We start from the raw sequence: 27482 nt of genomic DNA, 5'->3' as shown, positions 1-27482 counted from the left end.
TAGGTTCCTTAAAAGCAAAGATCATTTCATTCAGTGCATTTGTATCCCCAGTGCCTGTCACAGTGTAGCACTTAAGAGATGCTTGTTAACTGACTGACTGAAACAGAGGTGTACATTAAAACAAAAAAACTATTACTATATAACAGAAAATCAGAATGCATATGTATGTATACACATGTATATATATATATGTATGTGTACATATATATATTCAATTTGAAGGCATTGGTAGGGACATTTCATTATATAATGATAAGAACTAGTATTTCTAACAATCCTTTATGGTTTGAAAAAACATTTTACAAATATTACTTCATTTGATTCTCAGAATAATCCAGACAAGGTAGGAGCTATTGTTATATCATTTTACAGATGAGGGAACTGAAGCAGAAAGAGGTGAAATGATTTGCCTTGGGTCACTAGAATAATAAATGTCTGTGAATGAATTTGAATTCAGACCTTCCTGACTCCAAGCTCACTGCTCTATCTAATGTGCCACATAGCTGCCTCATTATTCCCAGTGGGGAGAGATCTAGAAATTTACATATTTAATTTTGGGTGAGTTTGTATATAAGTGGCTTACCTCAAAACTAAGGCAATTAAAATTATACTGACTATGCTACTTTTGGAGACTTATTCAGGCATACCTGAAGTTACCAAATTACATTTAATATTAAACTTTATGAACACAAAAAATTTGTCAGCATTATTTTATACTTTATCCCTTGAAATTATAATTAATTACACTAAGCAAAAGTGTGAAACTTACAGCTTAAGTTTTTATACTTCTTATATTAGTTATATTTCTTAAGAATGAGACTACACCAACAAAAGAAATAGAAATTGAAGGGATGTTCATCAATTAGGGAATGGCTAAACAAGTTGTGGTATAAGACTGTAATAGAATACTATTGTGTTATGATGATGAGATGGATGATTTCTGGAAAAAACCTGGAAAGACTTTCATGAACTGATGCAAAATGAAGTGAGCAGAATCAAAATATTGTACACAATAACAGCAAAAATGTATGAAGAACAACTGTAAATGACCTAGCTATTCTCGGCAATACAATAATATAAAACAATCCCAAGGGCTCATCTGCCTCCATGGAAAGAATTGATGGAATCTAAAAAAAAGACCAAAACAGTATATTTTACTTCCTTCATTTTTTTTGTTTGAGATCTCTTTCTCAAAATGACTAAAATATTTTACACAATTACACATATAAAATCTATACCAGGTTGGTTACCATCTCTGAGAATGGGAAGAGAAGGTAGGGAGAAAAATTGGAACCCGACACCCCCTCCCAAAGTTAACAATTGTTTTTATAAGGAGGGTCAAGATAAAATATTATTTAAACAAAGTGAATAATATAATAATATATGGCCCTACGTCAAATGACTAAAGTATATATTTGGTCAACTGTCCCAAAAAAGATTGATCAAAAGAAAATTAAAGCAAACTCAGAAAACAAAAAAAAACAGATAAAAAGACCATTTGTTTAGACCTGTAAGGTCTCTTGGTTCATCCTATCTAACTCAGATTTTTTTAGATGAGTAAACTGGGCTTACATAGCTAAATGACTTGACCAAGGTCACCCTAAATTTGAAGGCAAGTTTCCTAGGTCTCAAGTGCTCTTTCTACTAGGAGCTCTTCAAAGGAAACATAAGCAAATATGTCTGTAGCAATAAATATCACTTCATTGCAGGTAGTTTTAGAAAATTCATATATATATATGCATGCTGTCATAATATTCACTGAACTTTTCTTCAACTAAGATTTATCTTTACTTTTTTTATTGTTCACCACTTTCTTCTTCACATCCTTATCTAATGATTAGCAAAGAAAACCTAACATTTTTTATAATTTTAACATAATTTCAAAATATTTCATTTCACAATTCACAATTCATTCATTTCAAAATTATTCTACTTCATTTATCAGCAGGTGAGAATTTGGACAATCTCTCCTTTTTAATATAGGTATATCAGGTGATCCAAAAGTAGGAAACATTTCAAAGTAACGAAAGCATATTAAGTGACAAAGAACATGGAAATCCACTTGCCTCCACTCAAAATTATACTTTCTTGATCACAATTCTGTGAAACTTCCCTTCCAGGCCAACAATGCAGAATTCTATACATTTCTTGAATGGGGAAAAATAACATTTGCTGTAAAAGGTTTCCTATTGAGCCTGTATCATCAATTTTGCTTAATTATATTCTAAAGAATCTAAAAGCAAGATCTATATGGATAGCCTGTAGGAAAGGTAATCCACATAGGGGTTGGAGAAAGACCAAAGTCTGAGTCCTTTAATACCAGTAAATTTATAAAGCAGTTGGGCTAGTGAGTTTTTACAGCATGAGAAAATTGAGTCTGTTAATCAATAACTAGAAGACACTAATTTTAATTAATATACTGGTATTATTAGTGGGTTTTATTATAATTCTCTTTTAAAACTATAAAAATTTTAGAAAAACTATAGTCAAATAACTTTATATAGCTAAATAATCTCTAAAATACTTAAGACACATAGAATGGTTTTTAGTGAATAAAGTCAGAAACAGGTGATTCCAAATCCCACCTCTGACATTTAAGGCAGCTTACTAATATTAACTGAGTCACTGATTGAGATCTATCTTGGTGAAGGGACTAAAAACTGATGAAATTATAGATTCTTTTGTATTCTTGGTTGTAAGATTGCTCCATCAATTATGAGCCCAGAATACCCAGGAAAAAGCAGAGAGGTACTGTAATATAGTAGAAAGAATGCTAATGAGGACCTAACTTTGATCTTGGCTCTGTGATTGTATACGTATTTATAAATATATAAAAATTTGTGTTAAAATTATATCACACAAAACATAATTGATAAAAATTCATGGCAGTATAAGATTAGGCAATTTCCATCTTTATTTTTCATATTTTCCAAATGAGTTTGTAGTTAATACTAGAATGTCAATGCGTGGGATGCTTAAAAAAGAGAAAAGAAAAATCCCAAACCATGGAATCAAGTTAACCAGGATTCAAATCTTGACTCACAGACTTTTACAGAGTGTAGGTTTCTTGGCAAATAGCTCAATCTCCTCCCTAGGCCTGAATTTACTCATTTCTAGTTTAACTAGACAGGTTTTGAAGTCTCCAACTACTCTAAACGTACCTTACTCAAAGGACAATGCATTTAATTAGTGATAATCAATAATTTCTAGTAAAGTTTCCTTAGTTAACCAAATGCTTGGTAAAAATTGAAATTTTGGCCACAATGACACTAAATTTATCAAGAAAGGATACATTTTAAAAAGGGACCAAGAGAACCTCACAAATCAATTTCTATGACTAAATTTTTTCATGGGTATGATTATACATGGGATGATTTGAGAAGTAAATTTGTAGTTCTCAATGATTTTTTTTCCAAGAGATCTTTCCACAACTGATTAAAATTCTTAGAAATTAATCCATCTTCACTAGATGCCAAGATACCATGCTTTTTGGTAAGCACTGATTTATCTAATGAAGATACCACAAAATCACAGAATTTTCCCTCAAATCTTTTTAATCTTTTTATAATTCCTTCAGATTCAGAATAATTTTCAATATTTTCTCATATTCCCAGAACTAAAACCAACTAAATAAATGGCTGTTCATCTACCTTTATTAAGTCAAGTAATCCATTTTTCTAAGTAAATCTATAGTAATTTACAAATTAGAAAATGAAGACATAAAATTAAACTTCAATTATAGTATGAATGAAAAGATAAAAACATTTAAAAAGTCTAGAACCATAGCTGCAGAACTAGTTTGAAAATATTTTTTAAAAGATACATATTCTCTAGTATACTTGTCAGATCTCTGGGAAAGGAAAGATTTTAAAACCAAGCAAGAGTTAGAGAAAATTACAAAATGTAAATTAAATGGTTTTGATTATATTAAACTAAAAAGCTTTTGTACAAACAAAAACAATGTAGTCAAAATCAAAAGGGAAACAACAATTTGGGAAAAAATCTTTATAACAAAAAACTCTGTCAGGGGTCTAATTACTCAAATATACAAGGAGTTAAAGCAATTGTATAAAATAATCAAGCCATTCCCCAATTGATAAATGGACAAAAGACATGAATAGGCAATTTTCAGGTAAAGAAATCAAAAGTATCAATAAGCACATGAGAAAGTGTTCTAAATCTCTAATAATTAGAGAAATGCAAATCAAAACAACTCTGAGGTATCACCTCACACCTAGCAGATTGGCTAAAATGAAAGAAGGGGAGGGTAATGAATGCTGGAGGGGATGTGGCAAAATTGGGACATTAATGCATTACTGGTGGAGTTGTGAACTGATCCAACCATTCTGGTTGGCAATTTGGAACTATGCTCAAAGGGCTATAAAAGAATGCCTGCCCTTTGATCCAGCCATACCATTGTTGGGTTTGTACCCCAAAGAGATCATATATAAACAGACTTGTACGAAAATATTTATAGCTGCACTTTTCATGGTGGCAAAAAACTGGAAAAGGAGGGTATGTCCTTCAATTGGGGAATGGCTGAACAAATTGTGGTATATGCTGGTGATGGAATACTATTGTGCTCAAAGGAATAATAAACTAGAGGAATTCCATGTAAACTGGAAAGACCTCCAGGAACTGATGCAGAGTGAAAGGAGCAGAGCCAGAAGAACATTGTGCACAGAGACCGATATATTATGGTAAAATAGAATGTAATGGACTTTTGTACCAGCAACAATGCAATGACACAGGATAGCTCTGAGGGACTTATGGTAAAGAGGGCTACCTACATTCAGAGGAAGATCTGCAGGAGAGGAAACATATAAGAAAAACAATTGCTTGAACGCATGGTTTGAGGCGGACATGATTGGGGATGTAGACTCGAAACTACCACACCAATGCAACTATCAATAATTTGGAAATAGGTCTTGATCAATGACATATGTTAAAACCAGTGGAAATGTGCATCAGCCATGGGGAGGGGTGCGGGGGGTGAAGGGGAAAGTAGGAGCATGAATCATGCAACTATGTTAAAAAAGAATAAAAAAAAATAAAATAAAATACATCTTCATGCCACTAATAAATAGGTATATTCAACCATTAAAAAAAAGATACATATTCTCAATGAAATTTTCCTTTGAAACTTCTCAAAAGAATTTTTTTTTTGTAGTTTAATAGATGTTTCATATACAATTAAGCACTGAATTTCAACTCTAATGGGAATCACTTGGACGTCCCAACCCTCTGGGAGCTTTTAACATTAGCCAGAGCATGTAAGTAACATAAGATAGAATATGATCAGCATCAAGAGAAATAGAACAGAAAAAAAGGAGAGATCAATGTTGGCTGGCATGGACAAATAGGGAATGATTTAAACTGAACCTATAAGAAAGGACATGATTTGATCAGAGAGAGGAGAAGGGAGGGCATGAGAAATAGGAGCAACTGGACAAAAAAGGAACAAAGTCAGGAAGGACAAAACATGATTTTGGTACATCAAACAAACTAATTTGGCTGCAATAGAGAGTTTTTGTAGGGAGAGCTAATAAAAATAAAAAAAGAGATTACAGAGGAGAAGGACCTGAAGGTCAGATTAAGCCACTTAAATTTCATCCTGTAGACAATAGGATTTTTAATGGGTTCTGTGAGAGGATAAAAATAGTGATTTAAGAGAATAATTAAAACCTAATAATATTTACATTTAAGTATCTTTTATATTTATTAAGGATCTAGGGGCAGCTAGGTGACTCAGTGGGTAGAGAGGAAGGCCTAGAGATGATCCTTGGTTCAAATCTGATCTCAGATACATCTCTGTGTGACCCTGAGCAAGTCATTTAATCCCCCATTGCCTAGCCCTTAATACACTTCTGCCTTGGAACCAATATTTAGTATCAATGCTAAGACAGAAGGTAAGTGTGTGTTTTTTTAAAGCTCTAAATGAGAGTGTACTTAACATGGGGTTCATGAACTTTAGAAGGGGAAAAAATAACTATTTTGATATAATTAATTCCCCTTGAAATTCCATGATCATTTTTAATGCATGTAAAAACATTCTTCTAAGAATAATTCCAAGAGCAGAAAAGGAGTGGTGGTGTCACAGTACAAAAAAGATTAAGAATCTCTGGCCTAGGGGGCAGCTGGGTAGCTCATGGGTAGCTCAGTGGATTGAAACCAGGCCTACAGATGGGAGGTCCTAGGTTCAAATCTGGCCTCAGACACTTCCCAGCTGTGTGACCTTATGCAAGTCACTTGACCCCCATTGCCTAGTCCTTACCACTCTTCTGCCTTAGAACCAATACACAGTATTGACTCCAAGACGGAAGGTAAGGGTTTAAAAAAAAAAAAAGAATCTCTGAACTAACTTATTTGAAAATTCCCACATTGCTCATAATCATTTCTGTGTCCTCAGATTCTTGTGAGGAGAGGTAGCAAAGTTCATCATCAATCTTCTGGGAACATGACTTGGTCATTGTACTGGTCAGCACTATTATTTTCATCAAAGTTGTTTGCCACTAGGACATTTACTGCATATCGTAATTTGTTCCATTTCTGCTCGCTTCATTCTGTATTAATTCATACAAGTACTCTTTGATCCAATCTTTCTTCCTGGCTATTCTATGGCTAAGACACTCCATTTCTCAGCTACTACCATTCCTTCTAGCTGTCTCTCATGCCTAGAACACTCCTCCTCCACTCAGATTAATGACCTCACAAACTTCCTTTAAGTCCCAACTAAAATACCACCTTCTACAAGACTTATTCCTCAAGCTCTCTTAATTGTAGTTGCTTCTCTCTGTTAATAATTTCCTATTGACCTTGTACATATTTGTTTGCATGTTTCCTCCCCCAACAATTGTAAATTCTTGTCAGCAGGGATTATCTTTTGCCTCTTTTTGAATTCCCAGCACTGGCACACAGTATGTACTTAATAAATGGTTATGGACTGTTTGATTGAGTTTCTCTGAGACAGTTCCTCTCTTCATTTCTTAATGACACAATAATATTCCATTACAAAAAGAGCTGCTATAAACATTTTCCTTGTTCTTTGATTTTGTTTCAGTTATAGACTTAGTGGAGTATTGCTGGATCAAAGGGTATGCAAAATTTCTGGGATTTCAGTGGCAGAGGTTTAGTTCCAAATCACTTTTTCAGAAGAGGTGGACCAATTTAGCACTCTACCAACAGTGCATAGACTTCCCCCCCAATTCTCAGTAACCAAATTGTCCCATTTTGTACTTTTGATTATTAAAGAGATGGTCATAATGTGACTAATTGAAATCTATTGTTTCAGCATGTTTTTCCAGTTATACAGAATATTAGTGGTCCAGTGTTTAGGTGTGCCATAGCAGAAAGACTAGAGTTTGGAAACAGAAGAACAAGGATGGAACTTTGGAGAGATTGCAATATCTATAAAATGAGTATAATACTTACCCTGATTGTTTTATAGCGTTATTATGAAGATTAAATTAATATATGTACAATATTTTGTAAACAACACAGGACTATATACATTATCAGTTATAATTAGTACTTTAAATAACAAGAACACACTTTGAACATGATTTAGCAAAATCTTAAACATTATATGTTCCCTCCAACTCCACTGCTAGGAGATCTCGAAATTTATGACCGAGTACCAATTTAGGAAAGAACCCATTTAGTTCTATTACAAGGATGCTACAATTTTTTCCTAAAGGAAGCAGGCAATTAAGAATTTAGGTTTAACCCTTTCTGTCCAAAAGATACTACAATATCAGTAAGCCTCTGAAAGCAAGTTTTGTCAGATCAAACTATAATTTTGTTTTGCCTTTCAGTTCAAACCACATGAACAGTTGGGGGGAACCAAACCCTAACTATGAAGCTGGAAGGGACCTCAAAGGTCTATGAACAGTAGGCTGAGTTGGTTAGACTAAATGCTATTATGATGCTATTGAAAGTAAAGTTAAAAAACCTTTAAGTCTTTACTGGCAGAGCTAGTTAAATATATTAATGCATTTTAGACTTTTTCTGCAACAAGAATGAAAATATAAAGGAGTTGGTTAACTAGAAGTCCTAATCCTCAAGCATTCCTATTAAGCAAAGCTTTTAATTATTATAAATTTCTATTAACTGTCAAATCCAATGGCCTTTTCTCAATCCTTACTATTCTTGATCTCAGCAGTCTTGATCTGTTGACAATTCTCTTTTCCTTGATCTTTTCTTCTTTAGGATTCTGGAACATCAAGTGCTCCTGGTTCTCCTATCACATCATTCCTTCTCAGTTTCCCTCACCTGGAATCTCATCCAATGCCCTCCAACCACAGGTGTTCTATAGGTTCTGGTCGTAGGTCTTCTTCTCTTCTCCCTCTCTACTACTCTTGCTCCTGTCCCACTTTGTTTCTAGAATCTTCTCTTTTCAATTTATTTGCCACAGAGATATCAAATTGAGATTCCTAAAAGATAGTTCTAACCATGCCATTCCCCTACTCAGAAGTGTGTGTTGTGATTCATGCACATGTGCACACACAGTCTAAAGAGTATTGGCTAAAGTTTACAATATGCAAGATTAGCCAATTCATGAATTATTCTAGGTTTGCAATTAAGAAGAATGGGTATGAGCTATGCTTTAGTGATAGGCCAATAACATATAGTTAATAAATAAATCTGAAATAAATTAAACAAATAAAAGTCCTTCATGGGGCAGTTTGAATTTTTATAAGTCATACCTTCAGAAGGCCCAAGTTCAGTCAATATTTCATGTGCAGAAATAACTTATCAAGCTATAAGCCTTAAAAAATTTTATTCTTCTATTATGAACAAAGATATAATGCTTGCTATCTTCAACTGGTATACAGATGAATATTTTTGTCTTCCTATAACTATCAAAGTAATTATGTGAAATTGGTAGGTGAGACAAAAAAATTAATACTACTATTACATAGTTCAGAGTTCTCAATTTCAAAAAATTCCTAATAACCCAGGTAGAGGTTTGGCCCTCTGATCTTAATTAACTTCTTGTTTATCTCAAGCTGGCTTCTTTATATTTGGGCAGAAACTGGAATATAGGAAATGCTTAGGTAAATGAAGTGAGCAACTGATATTACAGGGTCTGATGTTAGATAGGATTTGGGAAGAGGAACTTGGAGAAAGTAGTATTAGAAGAGGTAGGTACAGGGGATAAGCTACAGCAAGAGTCTTCTGTTTCAAAAATTCTATGAGGGCCTGACAATTTTCTACAGTCTTTCCCTTCTCAATTGCTGCTCAAATCTCCTTTTATTTTCATCCCTTTAGTTTTCCTGTATCCTTATAGGTCAACACTTTCTGGTGCGGCTCATTCAGTTCTATGCGGGGATGAGGATGCTATCTTGCCTGTTCCTAAGCAGCTCAATTTTTGAACCCTATCCCAATTCTTTTCTCTCAATTCTGTTTCTCCACTACTCTGTGTATTTTTTAAGAACTCTAGGGACTGGCTCAAGTCTACCCTCTTTCTCAAAATGGAAACAACCCAAAATCTCAATTACAAGCCCAAGGATGACAATCAGTTTCAAAACCCTATTATAACAATAACTTGAATTATATAAAACTTTACATCTGTTATCAATTGATTCTCATAATACTGTGAGTTAGATGCCGCTATTGTCCTATAGTAAAGAAAAACAAACTGAGGCTTCAAGAGCTTAAGTGACTTTTGTTCAGGGACTTTTTATTCACATACCTGTGAAGTCAGGTTGGATTAAGAATAACATCATTAAAGTTCATTTAGAGTTTCTCTAATATAATTTCTGTATTCTGTTGAATTTTTATGACCTCTTTTGATTTTACAACTCTTTCATTTCCAAATATATCCCTCCTGTATCCGAAGAGATAACTTTTATAATAAAGAATTAAATAAAGGGGGTGCTCACAATTCCACAAAACTAAAAAATACCAGATTCAGTTTCTTTGGGAAAAATACTTTGGCTTAGACTAAATAATCAACAAAGGCCTTATCTTTTAAAATATTTTCTTCTGTTATTTTGTATTATTTTGTATCGTTCCTTTGTTCTTGACCAAGTCAATATTCAACCAGATGACCTCAATGGATTTCCCAACTCTAAGATGCTGTGATTTGTTTCTTATATTAAGGAGATTTTATGTGCTTAAACTGTATTACTCTATCTAGGAGAGTAGCAACTATGTAAAGCCAACCCCGGCATTAATGTAGGCCTCTAATCAGGGTCAAGATAAAGTTATGGAATGTGACAATGACTATCATTTTCTCATTCCTGGAATTTTTGTGCTGTCAGGATTAATAGGTAGCAGCTACTAAAGTGGAAGCTGCTGCTGCCACCTGGTGTTGATTTTGATAGAGACATTCTTAGCCTGAGTCTTGTAATTCTAATTCCATTGGAATTTAGGCATGCTCTAAGGCAGGGATTCTTAAGCTGGGGTCCATGAACTTGTTTTTTTTTTAAATATCTTAATAACTATTTCAACAAATACTTTTGTTAATAATCATAAGTGTTTTATTTTTTGCATTTTAAGACATTCTGAGAAAGGGGCCATAGGCTTCACCAGATTGCCAAAGAAGTCCATGTTATAAAAAAGATTAAATTGACCTGCTGTTATGTAGGAGAACTTAACTCTATGGTTTCTGTTCTCAAACACAGTTTCAAGGGTGTTTCACCACACACACACACACACACACACACACACACACACACAACTATATGCTAGGCTATTATTATCTTAATTCATACAAATACAAGTTTTGAATGTCACTAACCAGCTGTGTGAGCCTTCACAACTCACTCTAGTGGACCCTCAGTTTCTGCATCTGTAAAATCAGAAAGCTGTAAAAGATGATCTGTTGTAGCACATCTGGGTATAAAGTAAAAGATTACTGGGGACAGGAGGTAGAGAGCAAGAGGGAAGGTAAGAAAGAGAACCTAGTTCATAGTAAGCACTTAATATTTACTGAATTCAACAGAAGAAAGGCAAACTAAAATATCACTGTTGGCAGTTTTAATAAGGAACAACAGGAAGCTTTTGCTTTGAAAAATGCATATGTTCATATATGTATAAAGTTGCAATTAATACATGACAATTTGTAATGCTATAAATTTGTCGTAAATAAATAGTAATAAAGTTTAGGATGTGTTAGCAGTAGTCTACGAAACAAACAAAAAAGTTAAAACATGACTCTTCTTAAATGACACAGCTATGACAGAAATGTTAAGACAGAATGCAGTGGTGCTCTAAGAAATATGCCAGCATTCTGGTCAGCTGCTGTAGTTAATGTGAGAAGTAATCTTATGGTGCTGTTTATTAATAGCAACATGCTTGGAGAAAGGCTACCATTTGCACTGAAACACACAATGCACTAAACATTTCCAAATGTGTAAGTCCAGTAAGCAGTACGACAATGGAAATAAGTATTAAAGTAAAAAAGTTAGAGAACTAGTGAAAGAAGCAACCTCCTCCAACATTTTAGTTATTATGTGACAAATAATGAAGCTATTGTGAATGTGTGAATGAAGATGGTCAGTTCAAAAGAACACAATTCAATGATTAGTTGGTTTGCTTTAAAAGGATAAAGTAATTTTTAAAAGGAATTTAATAACAAATGTACTTTGACTAAAATTTTTCCTAATTACCCTCCTCTCTATATGACCACATAGAAAACAACAGATTATGAAATGAGAAAATACAGTACACAAAATTTTGTGGAGGAATGTTATTCCTTAAAAATACCAAAAACATTTAAAAGATGAAAAATTAAAAGAAAAGCTTGAATATCAAGATTTTTTTTTGTTATAAATCTTACCTTTTCCCCTATTACCTTCCATTAGGAAATATGCAAATAGTAACCCTTATACACAATTTATTTCACTATAGATAGTAATGGTTGACTTTTCATATATATGCATTAATTTTGCAGAGGCAAAACTGTTCAAGGCAACTCCTGGGGTAAAAACTTGCTCCATGAGTACAGATCAGTAAGTCCCCTGGAATTTTGCAGTCTTCAGGAGCTGCCTGGGACACTGAGAAGTTAAATCACTTGCTCAGAACCATAGAGCTATTCTGTGCCAGAAAGAGAACTTGTAGCCAAGTTTTCATGACACCTGACTCTCTACTAATGCTACAGTGCATGCCCTCTTGGACAGAAAGACAATACTGACTGAACTGTAAAGCATTGTAACTAGAATAGTTGCTTTCTGAAATATAATGAAATCTTTTCAGTTCTTTTGCAGAATCTAGTTTTTCAATGGGCTGGTTGGCTAAATACTGAATTACTGGACAGATACTAAGGCAACATACGTCAAAGCACTAGAGATACTCAATGAGTTTAAGACATTTTCAAATTGAGGCAAATGCATGCAAATATTCAGGTCATAAAAAGCTCTGAATTTAGATATCTCAGAAGGAGAATAAATTGTAACTAAACTAGGTCCTTTTCAGCATAAGTTCTTCCAGGATCATCAAAGTACATCTTTTCAATAATGAACAAAAATAATCACACCAAAAAACACAGGCTAAATTTCACTGTGACAGTGTATAAAAAGTTTGATTAATCAAAATTTGTTTCCAATTTTCTACACTAAAATGTTTCTCTACTTATGGCAGCATAGTGGAGTCAGGGAGATCTGGGTTCAAATTCCATTTCCAACACAGGCTATGTGACCTTGGGTAAGTCACTAAGGCCATGTCTTGATTTTTTTCACCTGCAAAATGAAGAGGTTGGACCTGATTGACTCCAATGCCCTTTCCAGGTATAACTCTATCTTAATCATTTTTGCTTAAAAGTACTGATTTTTAAAAATGGGGAAAAAAAAACCTACAAAAAATATAAGTACTAACATAGCAATGTGATGAGTATGGGCTAGCACAGTATAAAGCTGGTTAAGATAACACATTCCTTGAAAAATCATTCCTTTTATATGAATATCAAGGTCTCTCAAACAGGCACACGTTTTGGAAACGACAGTTTATATAAGCATAAACTTTCACTCATTGCAGGACAAAATTTTCTAAATGAATACATCTTTATGTTTATCTTCAAAAGAAACCTCTAATTTAAATATGCAGGCATATATATGTGTGTGTGTATGTGTATATATATATATATATATATATNGAGGTTGGACCTGATTGACTCCAATGCCCTTTCCAGGTATAACTCTATCTTAATCATTTTTGCTTAAAAGTACTGATTTTTAAAAATGGGGGAAAAAAAACCTACAAAAAATATAAGTACTAACATAGCAATGTGATGAGTATGGGCTAGCACAGTATAAAGCTGGTTAAGATAACACATTCCTTGAAAAATCATTCCTTTTATATGAATATCAAGGTCTCTCAAACAGGCACACGTTTTGGAAACGACAGTTTATATAAGCATAAACTTTCACTCATTGCAGGACAAAATTTTCTAAATGAATACATCTTTATGTTTATCTTCAAAAGAAACCTCTAATTTAAATATGCAGGCATATATATGTGTGTGTGTATGTATATATATATATATATATATATATATATATATATATATATATCTTGTTCCAAAATATCATTTCTAAGTTAACTGTTTGAAGGCTGGATACACTCTCCTTAAGACACATTAAGCATAATCGACCATTCTCAGGCTATTTACTGCAAAACATCTGAAACATTAAATATCTGCAGTGAAAATAATTGTAAACTATTGTAATAAGACACTGAGTAAAATCAGCAAACAATACCTCATGAATTTGAATACTGATGCTTGGGGGGAAAGCAATGTTTTATTAAAGGAGAACAGTCATAAGACTTGTGTAAAGGTTTTGAAGATTAACTTCTGGACATTTTCAAAGATTTTACAGGCTGAACATAAGTTCCTTGAGGATAGAGATTTTTTAGTTCATTTATATTACCAGTCATTTCACAGAGTATTTCATATATGTTTGTCAGTATGAATAAATGTAGAATTGAAAATATTGATTCTTTCCATTACAACTAATTTACTTTTAAAACTTACAAGTCTGTTGTCTACTCTGATAAAATATAATGATTCACGAAGATTCTAAAGGGCTTGTGATTAAAAAAAAAAAAAACCTATCCATGATAAACTCTGAGTATAAATTGAAGTATAACTTTTCTTGCTTTTTACTTTCCTTGCCCTTTTTTTGGAAATACGGCTAATATAGAAATATGTTTGGTATGATTCCACATGTATAATTTATATCCTATCACTTGTTTCTCAGTGAGTGGGAGAGGAATTGTAAGGAGAGAGGAATAGAATTTGGATCTCAAAATTTTAAAAGAATATAAACAAAACAAATAAATGTTTTCTTTTGTTTTTTTACTTAGGAACCTGCTTTTTCTATGATACCAATATGTTATTCATACTGCTCACTTGTTCACTAATCATAATCTTTCTATATGGACTTACAAGTAGAAGAGAAAAATAATTTCTCAAGCAATGTGGATAAGAATTGGGGAGAAGGAAAGGGGGAGCTAAAAAGGATGTTCAAAAATAACTCTTGAAGAGAAATAAGATATTTGGGGGAGGGGGAGACAAGGGGTCAAAGAGAACATAGCTCATGTATGATACTGAGGGAAAAGGTGTTTAGTTCTTTAAGTTGGTCACTAAGCGGTGCCATTAGTTCAAGGCAATTTGGTAACTGGCTTGAAGGTCTGTATTTATATGGAATGGGATAGAGAAATCATCTCTTCTCTCTACCTGCCATCAAAAATTGTTAGCAATTAGTTACCAATTATATCTGCATGACATCTCACAACCATAGATTGCTTTGCTTTCCATTTGTACTACAGCCATTTTTATTCACTTATATTTCACCTAGAACACAATGATATCTTCTATGTGCCAGGGCATTGTATTAAAGGCTGGGGATACAAAAGAACACTAAGCAAGACAGTCCATGACCTCAAGCTGATTATATTTAAATAAGGGAGGATAATACATAAATGAAGTGCTAGTCAGGGAAGAATATTCTGGACAATTAAGTCAAAGGAAATGGTTATGGAAGTTCTAAAACAATTGACTAACATATCTTTTCCAGAAATGGTAATGCTGATTGTATTGCTGTTCTCAGAGAAGAGGGATGGCCAGAAACTGGTGTGGTGAGTCAGAGGTCCAGAGTCCCAGAGTTAGCACTTGAGCTATAGGTCAGAAGTGTAGTGCAAACAGAAGAGCATGAAGAGGATTCATTTTTCCCATTACTGCCTTATTAATTTTTCTAATATATCACTATGATTTTCAATTTAAAAACTCAGTGATTAGTCACAACCTCCTAAAGGATACATTTCTGATTTGGTCATCTAGGGCTCTTTAGAATCTGCTCCCACTTTCTTTTCCCACCTTAACTTACACTATTTTCCTTCAAGTATTCTTCCAGTCCAACTGGAATAGTCCAGTTCAACTAGTCTACTCCCAAGGCCCTCTTGTTAGTTCACATTTCACTGTATTATTTTGATTCTTTCTGTCTGCCCAAATCCAATTATGAGGGACTTCAGCAACCTGAGGCTCAAACTGGATTCACCACTCTCTCTTCTAGTAAACCTTCTTTTAGTACCTTTCACTTTATGAAATGATACCTTCCTAAGACATCTTGCCTGATCCTCTCCTCTGCACTTGTCACACTTTCTTTGGTACCAGGTAGGTCACTGGATGTTAATTCTCCCCTACTCATCTGTAGCCACTTTAAAAGCAGGGTGTTTCATAACCATTTTTATATTTCCTACATCTAGTACAGGGTGCTAAACACAGTATGCCCTTAGTGAATGTTGATTTGAGTCATTTTATGTTTGAGAAGTTTCATGTTCCTACGTGTGTTCCTAGACACACAGTAAACAGTATTTACTGGGCTATTTACAAATTAAGTGTTTGTAACTTAGAGAATGTTTTATGACAAATAGTGTGCAATTGACATAATATTAAGGTCTTTAAAAATGCCTTTAAACTGTCAACTATTATAGAGGTCACATAGTTGTCTTCACTGGCCAGCTTTCTAATTAGTTGTTGATCACTTTATAATCCTTATTAGAAATTACATTAAAAATAAAGAAGGGGAAATGACATTATTTCAGGAAAATAGCTCTAGAAGAATATGAAAATATTGGATAAACTAAAGGTCTATTTTATCATGCAAGATCAAATCATAAATCAACTGCGTAAGAACGCTCACACTCCAAAATTCTTCCAAATGATGTTTAATTATTTTTCTTTGAACATTTTACATTCTCCATGTTCCTTAATGTTGATTTTTAAAAATCCAAGTATTGTAACTTAGAAAAAATATGCTTTGAGACAACACCATTTGCCATCCTTCCAGGTGTAAGAGTCCCTGGACAGACTTTTAGTTGTTGGCTGAGTCTCAAAGATCTCTAAAAAGTTATATACTGAATTCCTTGCCATTCTCCCAAGTTCCCTGCTGTTCTCCTCCTGCACTGCCCCTGATCAGACAACACAATGAAGGGTCCAATAAACTCAAAGCCCCTGTTGTGGAATCAGTATGCCCCACCCACCTTCCTTGGCCATCTTCCTCATGTTGGCAGAAAACGATGCTGATGCTTCTACTACGCATTTAGTACATGATTCATATCCAAGGGCATATCAGGCATTAAAGGGCAATATTTATCTATAAACTACGGCAGTCAAGTATTCATTTACTATAAAAAAAATATGGAACAACCAATATTTACCAATTTCCATTTGATGAAGTAATGTTTGAATAATACATTTAAATACCTCAAGATGAAAAATAATAAGTAAAAATACTTCTAATTTTACTTTCAAAAGGTAAATATATATTAATTTATATAGTGATATTGGCACCAAAAATAAGGAACATGTTGAACATATACCTACATATTTTACTATAAATTTATTATATATGACTAAGATAAATTTCAAGAAACTACTTCTAGAAGTGTTATTAATTAAGCTTTCAGTTATCGTCATAGTCTAGTATGTGCATCTTAAAAATGTCACAAGATTAACCTTTACACTAATCATTTTGAATATTATTTGATTCAACTCATAAAAGAATACACTAACATTAGTTATAGTGCAGGGCAATCCAAAATCTCATTAAGAAGTTTTAGTTTTTAGATCTATAATACTAATTTAACAATGGCAACATCCCACACAATATCACCATCAAAACACCTTTCAAAATACTTGGGATGGGAATATGCTTTGTATACTGTGATCATCAATAGTTAACTGCTTGAGAGAATCAGAATATATCTAATGCGCAAGATTTGAAGGACAAGATTCAATTAGCCATCTCTCATAACAGTTCTTTTTATATACAATATATTAAAATGCACTTATAACTTTTTTCTTTGAAGAATAAAATGGAAAAAATGTGAATTGAATAAGATAAAAAAGTAATTCAACTACATATGTAGTCTGACATAAGCAGAAGCAAAGTCAGAAGAAAATTAGATTAGCATGTTTCTCAAGAATGCCAGTAGTCACAGAATTTGAAATAACATAGAAGATGATAGTAATCAACCTGCAGGCAAACCAAAAGTGTGGGCTGCATATTCAAATATCAGCTTCTTATTTATAGTTAGCTCAATAATATTGCTGAAACAAGATTATTATTTATCTAGTGTAGGTGAAAGTTAAATGGGACACTTCAACAGCAATGTCTTGGCATAAATATACAGAACTACATTTGTTTCCTCTAAAACAATCTTTGCATTCTAAAAAAAAAAGTTTAAGTCTCTTCTTTTAAACTTTAATTTGGAACAACACGAAATGTAATAATTTGTGGTGCTTTTTAAAGGGGCAATACCAAGAAGTCAAGCATTATCTATTCAAAGAATCAACAACCATCTCATTATATACTTGCAAGAATATTTTAATAATATAATCATCAAACTCACACCCAAATTTAGAGAGTAAGTCAGAAAATATATACTAATGAAGTCTATTGTTTTACATTATACACACATACACATATAAGAAAAAGAGGGGATAAGGGGGAAACAGATTTTCTTGAATATCAACTCTAGAAAATCTTTTCTTAATTGGCAGGATAATTTTCGAAGTTTTACCTACCAAAATGATAAATTTATTATTATCTGAAATCTATGAGAAGTTTTCATGCTTAAATCATAGCGGTGGAACTCATTTAGTACAAAGGACACACCACTAACTTCTGTGAAAGTCAGACAGAGAACAACAAATTCTTCAGAGAAGCATAGCAATTCTGGAATGAACAGTGTGAGGATAGAAAGGAGTAATGTCCAAATACATTTAAAAGATTTCAAACTATATGTATATTACATTTTAACATGGTTCCCATTAGAAAAGCAAGGTTAGGAAGGTAAATGGGGAAAAAAATTATATGTATGTATGCATGCATGTGTATATGTGTTTTAAGAGATATGTAAATTGAAGAAACAATTTAGTTGAATAGAAAAAGGATTCTCATGAGTTTGCTTTAGCTTTAAATATATAAAAGAACACTGAAGGTTTTTTAAAAATTTACTTTTTAGCTTTTTATTCTCTTAAAACTAAAAAAAAAAAAGATACAACTTAAAGTTATTACATGCAAACACTATTCAATTCTGAACTGCCAAACTATCATACATGTTTAAGATTCACTGGAAAAATCCATGTGGGGCCTAATAACCTACTGTACTAAAGAAAACTCTCATAACAAAAATAAGTAACACCAAATAAAAATCACCATACTATCTACAATTCCAAAGAACTAATTTTTAAATTATTATATTGCTTTTAAAAATCATACCTATAGAGAGCCTGATAAGAATTTTAACATGAGGGCTAGTAGCAAGATACCATAATTCCAATTCTCCTACTACTTTAATAGCCCAGAATTGTCTGCATGTAAACTATATCACAACTTCACAAAAGAATAACAGGCTATTTTCATTTTCTCCAACAGCAAAAAAGTAGCATTTCTATTAAGGTTAATGTTTAAGAAACAATAGAAAAACATCTTTAAAACACCCAAAAAATAGCTTCCATGTATAAAAAAATACCACTTAGTATCCTTGTCTTTTCCTACAAAAATAATGAGATAATTGGGGAACTTTTCTTTTTGTTTTGCAATTTCTTTTGTTTTCTTTTATTCACTTCATGAGACTTAAAACTTACATTTAGCAGTTAGTAGAGTTACATGATCTGTAGTACATAAAAACAAATATAGACCAAAAATATATGGATTGGGTATATCTCCCTCTCATCTCAACAGCAAAACAATCCAAATATTATAAAATGATTAGATATGCTTTCAAACACAAGAGTACTTTGAATTTCAAAATTCTCTAGTGGTGTGCTACACCATTTCTTTGCATGTACTTCTCTGTAAATAATCATTTCAAAGTATTCATAGTTTACAATACTTCCAGACTTACCCGTCTCCGGCAGAAGGGGAGGCCCTGGGCAATGATGCTAATGCTAAATATCTTCATCACAGTTTGGTGGGGTAACGGCTCTTTTGCATTTTTGAGATCAACAGGAACCAAACCATGGTTTATAGTAGTTTTTCCTGATTTTGACATTTTAAAAAAAAAATTCTGTTGCTGATCACTTTATATACAAATCAGACACATTGCTAGATCCACTAGTAACTAAATAAAAATATTTCTTAAAAATGAAAATAAAAACTAAGAACCCAAAGCCTGCTGCTTATGTCTTTCAAACTTCTCCTCCTAATGTCCTGACCTGTCTGCTGCTTGGTAAAGTGCGAACTATCCTAGAATAGCCAGGAATTATAAACGACTGAAGTGAAAGCAGTCTGCTCCTGCCAGTCAAACAGCTGGTAGACCTCCCATGTGAAGTCAAGAAAGCATACGCTACTGAAAGTTGTGCTAAAATGCAGTGCTCATTTTTTAACATGACAACTCTCAACTGGATTATTTCTTAGAAAATGAACAACCTTTCTTTGCCACTATCTGGAAAGTGACCCATGTATTTCATCATTAAATCTTCCAATGTCTTCTCTACCTAATTATGCTGAAATTGATAAACATTTAAAGAATGCTTTTGATTTATTGAAGGTATACTAACCAAAGCAGTATGAAACAGTGCCTGCTGGGTTTGAAGAAAGTTAGAGGATATGGGTTTGAATTTTGGCTCTGGCACTGCCTAGCTGGAGGACCCAGAGCAAATCATTTCACTTCTTTGGCCTTAACTGAATGACCTCCAAGATTCCTTCCTATTCTGAATCAATGATTCTACTTGAATAAACACACACAGGGACATATATTCACACACCTGTCCATATACATATATGGCCAATAGAAAAAACATTAAACTTAGTATTAAAAGATCTGGGTTCCTGTTAGAGCTCCCAAACTTAGTAGCTCCAAGGCTGTGGACAAATAATTTAATTTGACCTAAGCCTCTCATCGTACCTACATTGTGGGATTATTATAAAAGAAGCTTTTCATAAAATTTAAAGCATTATAATGTAAAGCTTGTTGCTATTAACAGGTGTGTTGTTTATATATGTTGTGTCCACAAATATAATTGAATATAAGAGGTTTAAGTGAAAAGTCACAAAAAATACCATTATCTAAGTTTTAGAGCATGACTAAAAGATTTTTTTCCTTCTTCAATGCATTCATTTGACTCTTATTATGATATTGAACTCACTATAACAAATATGAAAATTTTATATTTTTATTCCTTCTCTCCATATATAGCAATTTTCTATTTCTTATTGTCCCTCAACTGGGGAATGGCTGAACAAACTGTGGTATATGTTGGTGATGGAATACTATGGTGCTATAAGGACTGATGATCTGGAGAATTTCTATATGAAATGGGAGGACCTCAATGAACTGATGCCAACTGAAATGAGCAGAACCAGAAAAACATTGTACACAGAAAGTGAAACATTGTGGAAAAATCCAATGTAATGGGCTTTGCTACTAGTAGGAAAGCAAAGCCAGGACCCTCCTGAAGGACTTATGGGAAAGAGTGCTATCCACATTGAGAGAAAGAACTATGGGAGTAGAAATGCAAAAGCAAATCATATGACATCACTTATCACTTGTATATATGGGTGTGTGATTTGGGGTTCAGGCCTTTAAAAAAATAGCTCTATAGCAAAAAATGAATAATATGGAAATGGGTGTCATGTGATAACATTTGTGCAACCCAGTGGAATTGCTTGTCATCTCTGGGAGTGGAGAGGGAAGAGCAGAGGGAAAGAAAATGAATCATGTAAACATGGAAAAATAGAAAAGGAAAAGAAAAGAAAGGTCTCCTCTAAGAGCTGCCACTACTAGTGTATGTAGTGACTTGCCAGGCACTGGGGATACAAAGACAAACCAAAAAAAACCTTTGCCTTTGAGGTCATTCTACTATTATGGTATGGATAGTATGTTGTGTGGGGTGGAAGGTGGGTGGATTACAGGATTACATTGGAAGAAATAAGAATAGAGATTAGCCCAGACCTTCCTTCCTCCCCACTCTTAGTTCTTTCCTTCCTTCCTTGTGTGTGTATGTGTGTGTGTTGCTTTCTCTCAGAGGGAGGACCTGAGCCGAGGCTTTCTGGCTATCCGGCCAGCCCTTGCTGTCCTTGCTACACTATGAGGCTTCTGCATACATATAAGTTGATCTGAGATAAGCTGAGGAGGGGCAGAGAGAAAGTACTGACAACAAGGGCATCAGGAAAGGATTCCTGTAGGAGATGACACATGAGCCGAGGCTCAAACTGATCCTAGCAGGTGGAGGAGGGAATGGAACTCATGCCAATCATGGCCTGTGCTGGCCAAAGGTCAGAAATGGGAAATGGAAATGCCATGTGAGCAGAAGAGATGAAGGGAGAGTAGCATGTAATATACCTGAAGAGGTAGACTTGAGCCAGACTATGAAGGGCTTTATATGCCAAACTAAGGAAATTTTTTTTTCTTTCCTAGAAGTAAGAGATCTACTGAAGTATCTTAAACAGAGGAGTCACACTGTCAGCCTCAAGCTTTATAATAATTATTTTGGCAGTTATGCTGAGGAAGGCCTAGATAGAGGAAAGGTTAAAAGCAGAGATATATATATATATATGAAGGATAGGATTTTCTAACCTCTTGTGAGTCCTAGATTAAAATTCTAGCTCTGCTACTTACTACAATACCTGTTATGATCCTATAATAAAGTCATTTGAAATTCATGCTTTAGTTTCCAAATCTATAAAATGTATGGGATTGAATGAGATAATCTTTAAGGTCCATTCCAACTCTGAATCTTATCTTGGAAGCCTAAAATCTTGAAAATACATTCAGATACTAGAAGATGTCAGTAATGCTTGAAAGTTTTTTCACTTAAGGGCAAAGTCTTTTGTTTTACAATTTAAAAAGAGCCTTGATTATATTAACTGATATTTATATAATGCCCTAAAGTTTATACAGTACATGGCATGAATTGTTTCATTTTGGCCTCACAACATTTAATATATATTAAAGTCACATTTTTGAAGGGAGAAATAGTCTTATTCAAATAAGACTACCACTATTCTCAAATAAAATTTTATCTTAGTAATGACAAATAAAGTAGCTACAGAATCATAAATTTAGACCTAGAGAGGATCTCAGACAACAAAGAGGCCCCCAAAAATTATTTTGTTAAATAAAGAAAAGGGTATGGAAGTGCCCCAGGTCACAAAGAATAAGGAATAAAGCTGGAATTTGAATCTAATTCTGTTGGACTAAATCCAGCACTTAAACTTCATATGCTGCCTTTTCATTAGTTTTTAATCTCTCTTCTTGCTCCACATACGAGACACTATTTTAGCCACATCAAAACATAAACTTCCTTGTGCTTCAATCTAAAAAACTATAAACTGAAACTAAAAACCCTAAGTTTAAGTAGGCCTACTATATATACCCTTTGATTACAAAAATGCTATATAATTCCTAGCTCTTACTATCAAGTAACTCTTGTGGATGGTTAATGAAAAAATAATTGATCATTCAGAACAGCAGAATTATGTTTATATGCTGTTCTATAAAAAGAAAAAAAAACACTCAACTAAAGCTTAGTTTTCTCATCTACAAAATAAAGACACTAGACAAACTTATGTCTTAAGTGTCAGAACTATAGAATGTTAGAACTAGAAAAGATCTGAGACAATCTTATCTAGGTTCATCATATTAACAGATGAGGAAACTGAGGCTTGGTGAAATGTGACCTGAAGACACACTGTTAGTTAGAACTGGGATTCAAACTGAAGTTTTAAAGGTCAGTGCTATCTTTCTCCTTCATCTCTAGAAACTATAATAACAAAAAAGACATATATGTTTACTTAGTATGCAACCAACAAAACTATTCTTCAGCTCAGGGAGGTGTGGGTCAATGGAAGAGTAATGTATTTGGAATCAGAAGCTTGAGTTTCACATACCCCACATCTGCACCCTGCTAATAACTATTTGACCTTGAGAAAGGCCCTTTGAACTTAGTTCTCTCCTCAGTAAAATGGCCTTTTCAAGTTTTTCTACTTGTAGGTCTATAATCCATTATTTCGAACATTGTACCTAAACAGAAATTACCCTTGCAATATCCTCAGCCTTGACTTAATGGCCCCTAGAGACAAGAAGTCTATCTACTAAGATACCCCATTCCATTTTTGGACATTTCCTAAAAACTAGTGAGGTTGTCCTTTTTGGTTTAAATGTGGTTCATTCAATGTTTCTTATTCTGTTCTCCATGGCAAAGCAAAACAAGTGTAATTCTTCTTTCCACACAATGACAGTCCTTCCAATACTTGAAGATGACAATTATATAGGACTGAGTCCTAATTCTGCTTTAGACAAAAGTTATCTAACCATAGGTCAATCACTTAGCCACTCTTAGCTTCAGTTGCCAGGCTTTATAAAATGGAGGGAGGGAGAGAGGTGGAGAAGGAGGAAAAAGGAGAGAAGGAGAGAGAGAAGTACTTAGTGTTATATTAAATATTAACTGATATTTTTATGACAGATTCCTCTGTAACTAAAGAAACAGATACAGAGGGGGAACAATAATGTAACCAATGTGACTATTTGGCCATTTACATCAAGGATTTCCAATCTCTTCAGAACTATTTAATTTTAAGTAACATTTTCAAATTCTTGTTTTCTTTAACTTTGACATGTATATTTTTCAAATAAATATGAGTTTATTTAAAAATGTTAGACACAGAGTTTTCAAAATGGTAAGATCAAAATTGGGAATGAAAATCTTTTTATCATTCATTTCCCTGAGTCTAGACAGATCACCCTAAAAAGGAAGTTTTAATTTAAAATTAGTTTTTACATTTGCAAAGAATTAGTTAAAAGAAAGTTAAAAAAAGATAACAAATAAGGTATATGTGTGATACACACTGTGTTACATTAAGGGGGAAAGGTCAACAACTTTTAAATTTGACATGAGAGGTAAATAAGATTAATTTTATCTTAGCAAATATCAAATTTAAATCATACTTACCAGTTAATACCTGCCCTCAACTGGGTAGAATGAAGAACTACAACTTCATGAAACAAAAACCAAAACTAAATTGAATCATTTCTAGTCATTGGTTTTTACCCAATAGAAACCATGCCTCCCACTTTCATTCCCAAAGTCATTTAGGAAACTGGACACAGCTAATTCTTTCATGGTACCAGATTTTGTCTTTTCAGATAAAGTGACTTAACTGCTGGTTGAGCAAGCTGATACCATATTAACTCAATTGATTCTTTACTTTATCTTGGTATACATTCATTGTTAAATGAGGGAAGGGAAGTCATTTTCTAAGTATTAGGATCCTGTTTAACAACCACTCCTGGCTTAATAGAAAAATCTTTAAGCAAGGAAATTGTGCAAGTGTGAAAGTATGTCTATTTATGAGGAAAGAGGTGTGGTAGAAGTTGATGTGCCGAATAAACGAAAGCATGTTTAAATTTAGCATTTCTTATTAAGTTTCAAGATGGTAAGAATACCTTTGTGCCCAGGAAAAAAGGATCAGAAAATTACTAGCAGGTTCAGTACCTCCTTCCACCCAATGAACCACACACCCATCAATCCTTAAACAAATGCCCAAACATTGGTGCCAGATTTGGCTGGCAAAAGTCTATGCAAGAAAGGAATAAAGAATAAATATGAAAGGAGATGGTAGAAAGACAACTCAAGTTTGATTTAAGTACGGAGGTGGTCTTACTTCTCTCCATCTACTACTGGAGGAGATAAAGTTACTATTTCAAAGCATGCAGAGAGAGAGAGAGAGACAGAGAAACAAACAGACAGAAAGACAGACACACAGAGAGTCATAGGAGAGAAAGTGTGTGTGGGCATGCCCACAGTTATAATAACACTGAATACAAAACTGAGTTGTTTTCATTCTAATAGGGTAGGACTAGTTTAGATGGGGATTTGAGTTAAGTGAAAATAAGAAAAATAAAATGACAATGTTCACAAATGCTACCATCAAAACATACACATTACTAAAATAAATTAGGCAAATGGGAAGGGTTCTTAAGTCTTCCAGGAGGAGAAATAAATCAGCCAGAATTTGGAAAAAGGATTAAAACCCTACCCTGACTGGGATTATAAAAACCAGTTTATAATTGCCCTAAACCTCAACAGACTGGATGGCTAAAGGTTATAGGTATTTTAAAGGTATGGCCAAGTTCCCCAGAATATAGTCTCTACAAAGTCAGTACTGCTTGCTGAGAGCAATTTCATCTTGAAGGTGAACTCTGAATTAGTTTAGGGGAAATGATGTTATTTCTACTACATCTCTAGAATAATAATAACTTAGCTTTTCATCATAAGCTTAAATTCTTGGACCACAACAAAAGTTTTGCTTTACTTTTTAAATCCCCAATGCTCTTTAATTAATTATAAACAATGTCATGCACCATCTACCCTTTGTAAGGCAGGGGCTAAACTTTCATAGAATTATTATCTCTGGGAAAAACAAAGGAAAATTTAAAAAGCGTTTCTTTTTTTTTGAAGACTTATTTTCATGTCCCAGTAGTCTAAAGGAATGAGATATAAGTATTTAGGACATGTAGGTAGTACAGTAGATAAAGCAACAGATCTGAAATCAGGACTTGGGTTCAAATCTAAGGTCTCAGCCACTAACTAGCTGTGAGACCCAGGGAAATTCACTTAACCCCTACTGTCTAGCCCTCGCCCTTCTGTCTTAGAGTTGTTACTAAGGCAGAAAGTAAAGGTTTCAAAAAATAAGTGAGAATTTTTTAAAAACAGACTTATAATTTCACATAATATCAGGAGGTAACTTTTCAATGCAGTTCTGCAACATATAATCTTAGAGAAGAACCTGAAATGATGAGCGTCTTAACTAGGGTTCTACCACTAGTATGTGTTGTGGGCAGGATTTGAACTCAAGTCTTCCTGATTCCCAAATCAGCTATCTGCTCTCCTAAGATGCTTTTAAAAGGGAGGATTTGGGAAATAATTTTGCTACCAAGTTTAAGGATCCTCAAAATTAGCTCATTAGTTATAATCTTCAATAATTCCACACCAATGCACTTAAAAAAAAAAAAAAACCCTTAACTTTCTGTCTTAACAATTCTAAGACAGATGGCCAAGCAAGGAGTAGGCAATTGGGATTAAGTGACTTGCCCAGGGTCACACAACTAGGAAATGTCTAAGGTCAAATTTGAACCCAGTTCCTCCTGTCTCCAGGGGTGGCTCTCTCTTCACTGTGCTCCCATATACCAATACACTTTTCAACATTATTAAGTTTGAATTCCAAAACACATATATAACTAATATAAACTCTAGAACTCTCTATTTAACATTTGGTATTCATGTAGAAACTTTCAGCAGAAAACAGCAAAATGAGAAGCATGGTAAAACTTTTAATTTAAAACAAAATGCAATTTCCATGAGAAAGGGAAAAAAGTGGCTTCCACATAAAACCATTATTTGTGAGTGGCAATACAGGTTATATAAATATTTTAAAATGACCCCCATATACCACTTTAAGGCAAGCAAAGTATTTTGGCTACATTACCACATTTGATTCTCAAAACAACCCTGTGGGGATCAGAGAAGCAAAGAGATATACTCATGATAATACAGCTAGTTTCAGAAGCAAAATTTAAAATCTCAAGTCTCTCCTGAGTTAAAGTCCAGTGGGTTTTTCATTACATTGCGCTGCTTTTCTTAATAACAGCTGGCATATTTATAGTCCTTTAAGTTGATACTAAGATAGAAATCAAGGGTTTAAAAAAATGATAACTTTATATCAAGGAGATTATAATCTAGATCATACATTAACAAGAGCTAACATTTATAAAGCGTTTTTAAAATGCTTTACAAATATTTTTAAGAGTTACTAAAATCAGTTATTCTTATCCCATTTAAGATACTGTGTTTCTGAAACCTTCTAGAAAAATTACAAATTAAACCAAAACACATTAACTCATTTACTTCATTTTTATTTCCCAATATTTTGTACCAAAATCAGATACGACTTCTGAAGAAGGCCTGATAATGATTTGAATATTTAGAAGTCAAACTTCTAAAATAGTAACTAAGGTTAAGTATAAGCTGA

The 27482-nt window shown here is 33.6% G+C and overlaps 1 protein-coding gene across 3 annotated transcripts in view; it reads right to left on the bottom strand.

Annotated features, from left to right (window-relative positions):
* FBXW7 (F-box and WD repeat domain containing 7) overlaps positions 1-27482 on the bottom strand; it is a 104862-nt gene that overhangs the window by 63648 nt on the left and 13732 nt on the right. Inside the window, exon 1 of one of the 3 annotated variants that reach the window (XM_044682155.1) lies at positions 19357-19503. The exons of the other annotated variants lie outside the window; for them this stretch is intronic. Within the exon in view, the coding sequence (XP_044538090.1) occupies positions 19357-19503 (147 nt within the window). Of the gene's footprint in view, positions 1-19356; positions 19504-27482 lie in introns of those variants that run through there. 3 annotated transcript variants of the gene reach the window in all.

Source organism: Gracilinanus agilis, chromosome 6, assembly GCF_016433145.1.
Source record: "Gracilinanus agilis isolate LMUSP501 chromosome 6, AgileGrace, whole genome shotgun sequence".
Lineage (NCBI taxonomy): Eukaryota > Metazoa > Chordata > Mammalia > Didelphimorphia > Didelphidae > Gracilinanus > Gracilinanus agilis.
The sequence above is the reverse complement of the archived record's forward strand: the minus strand, read 5'-3'. Positions and strand labels throughout refer to the sequence as shown.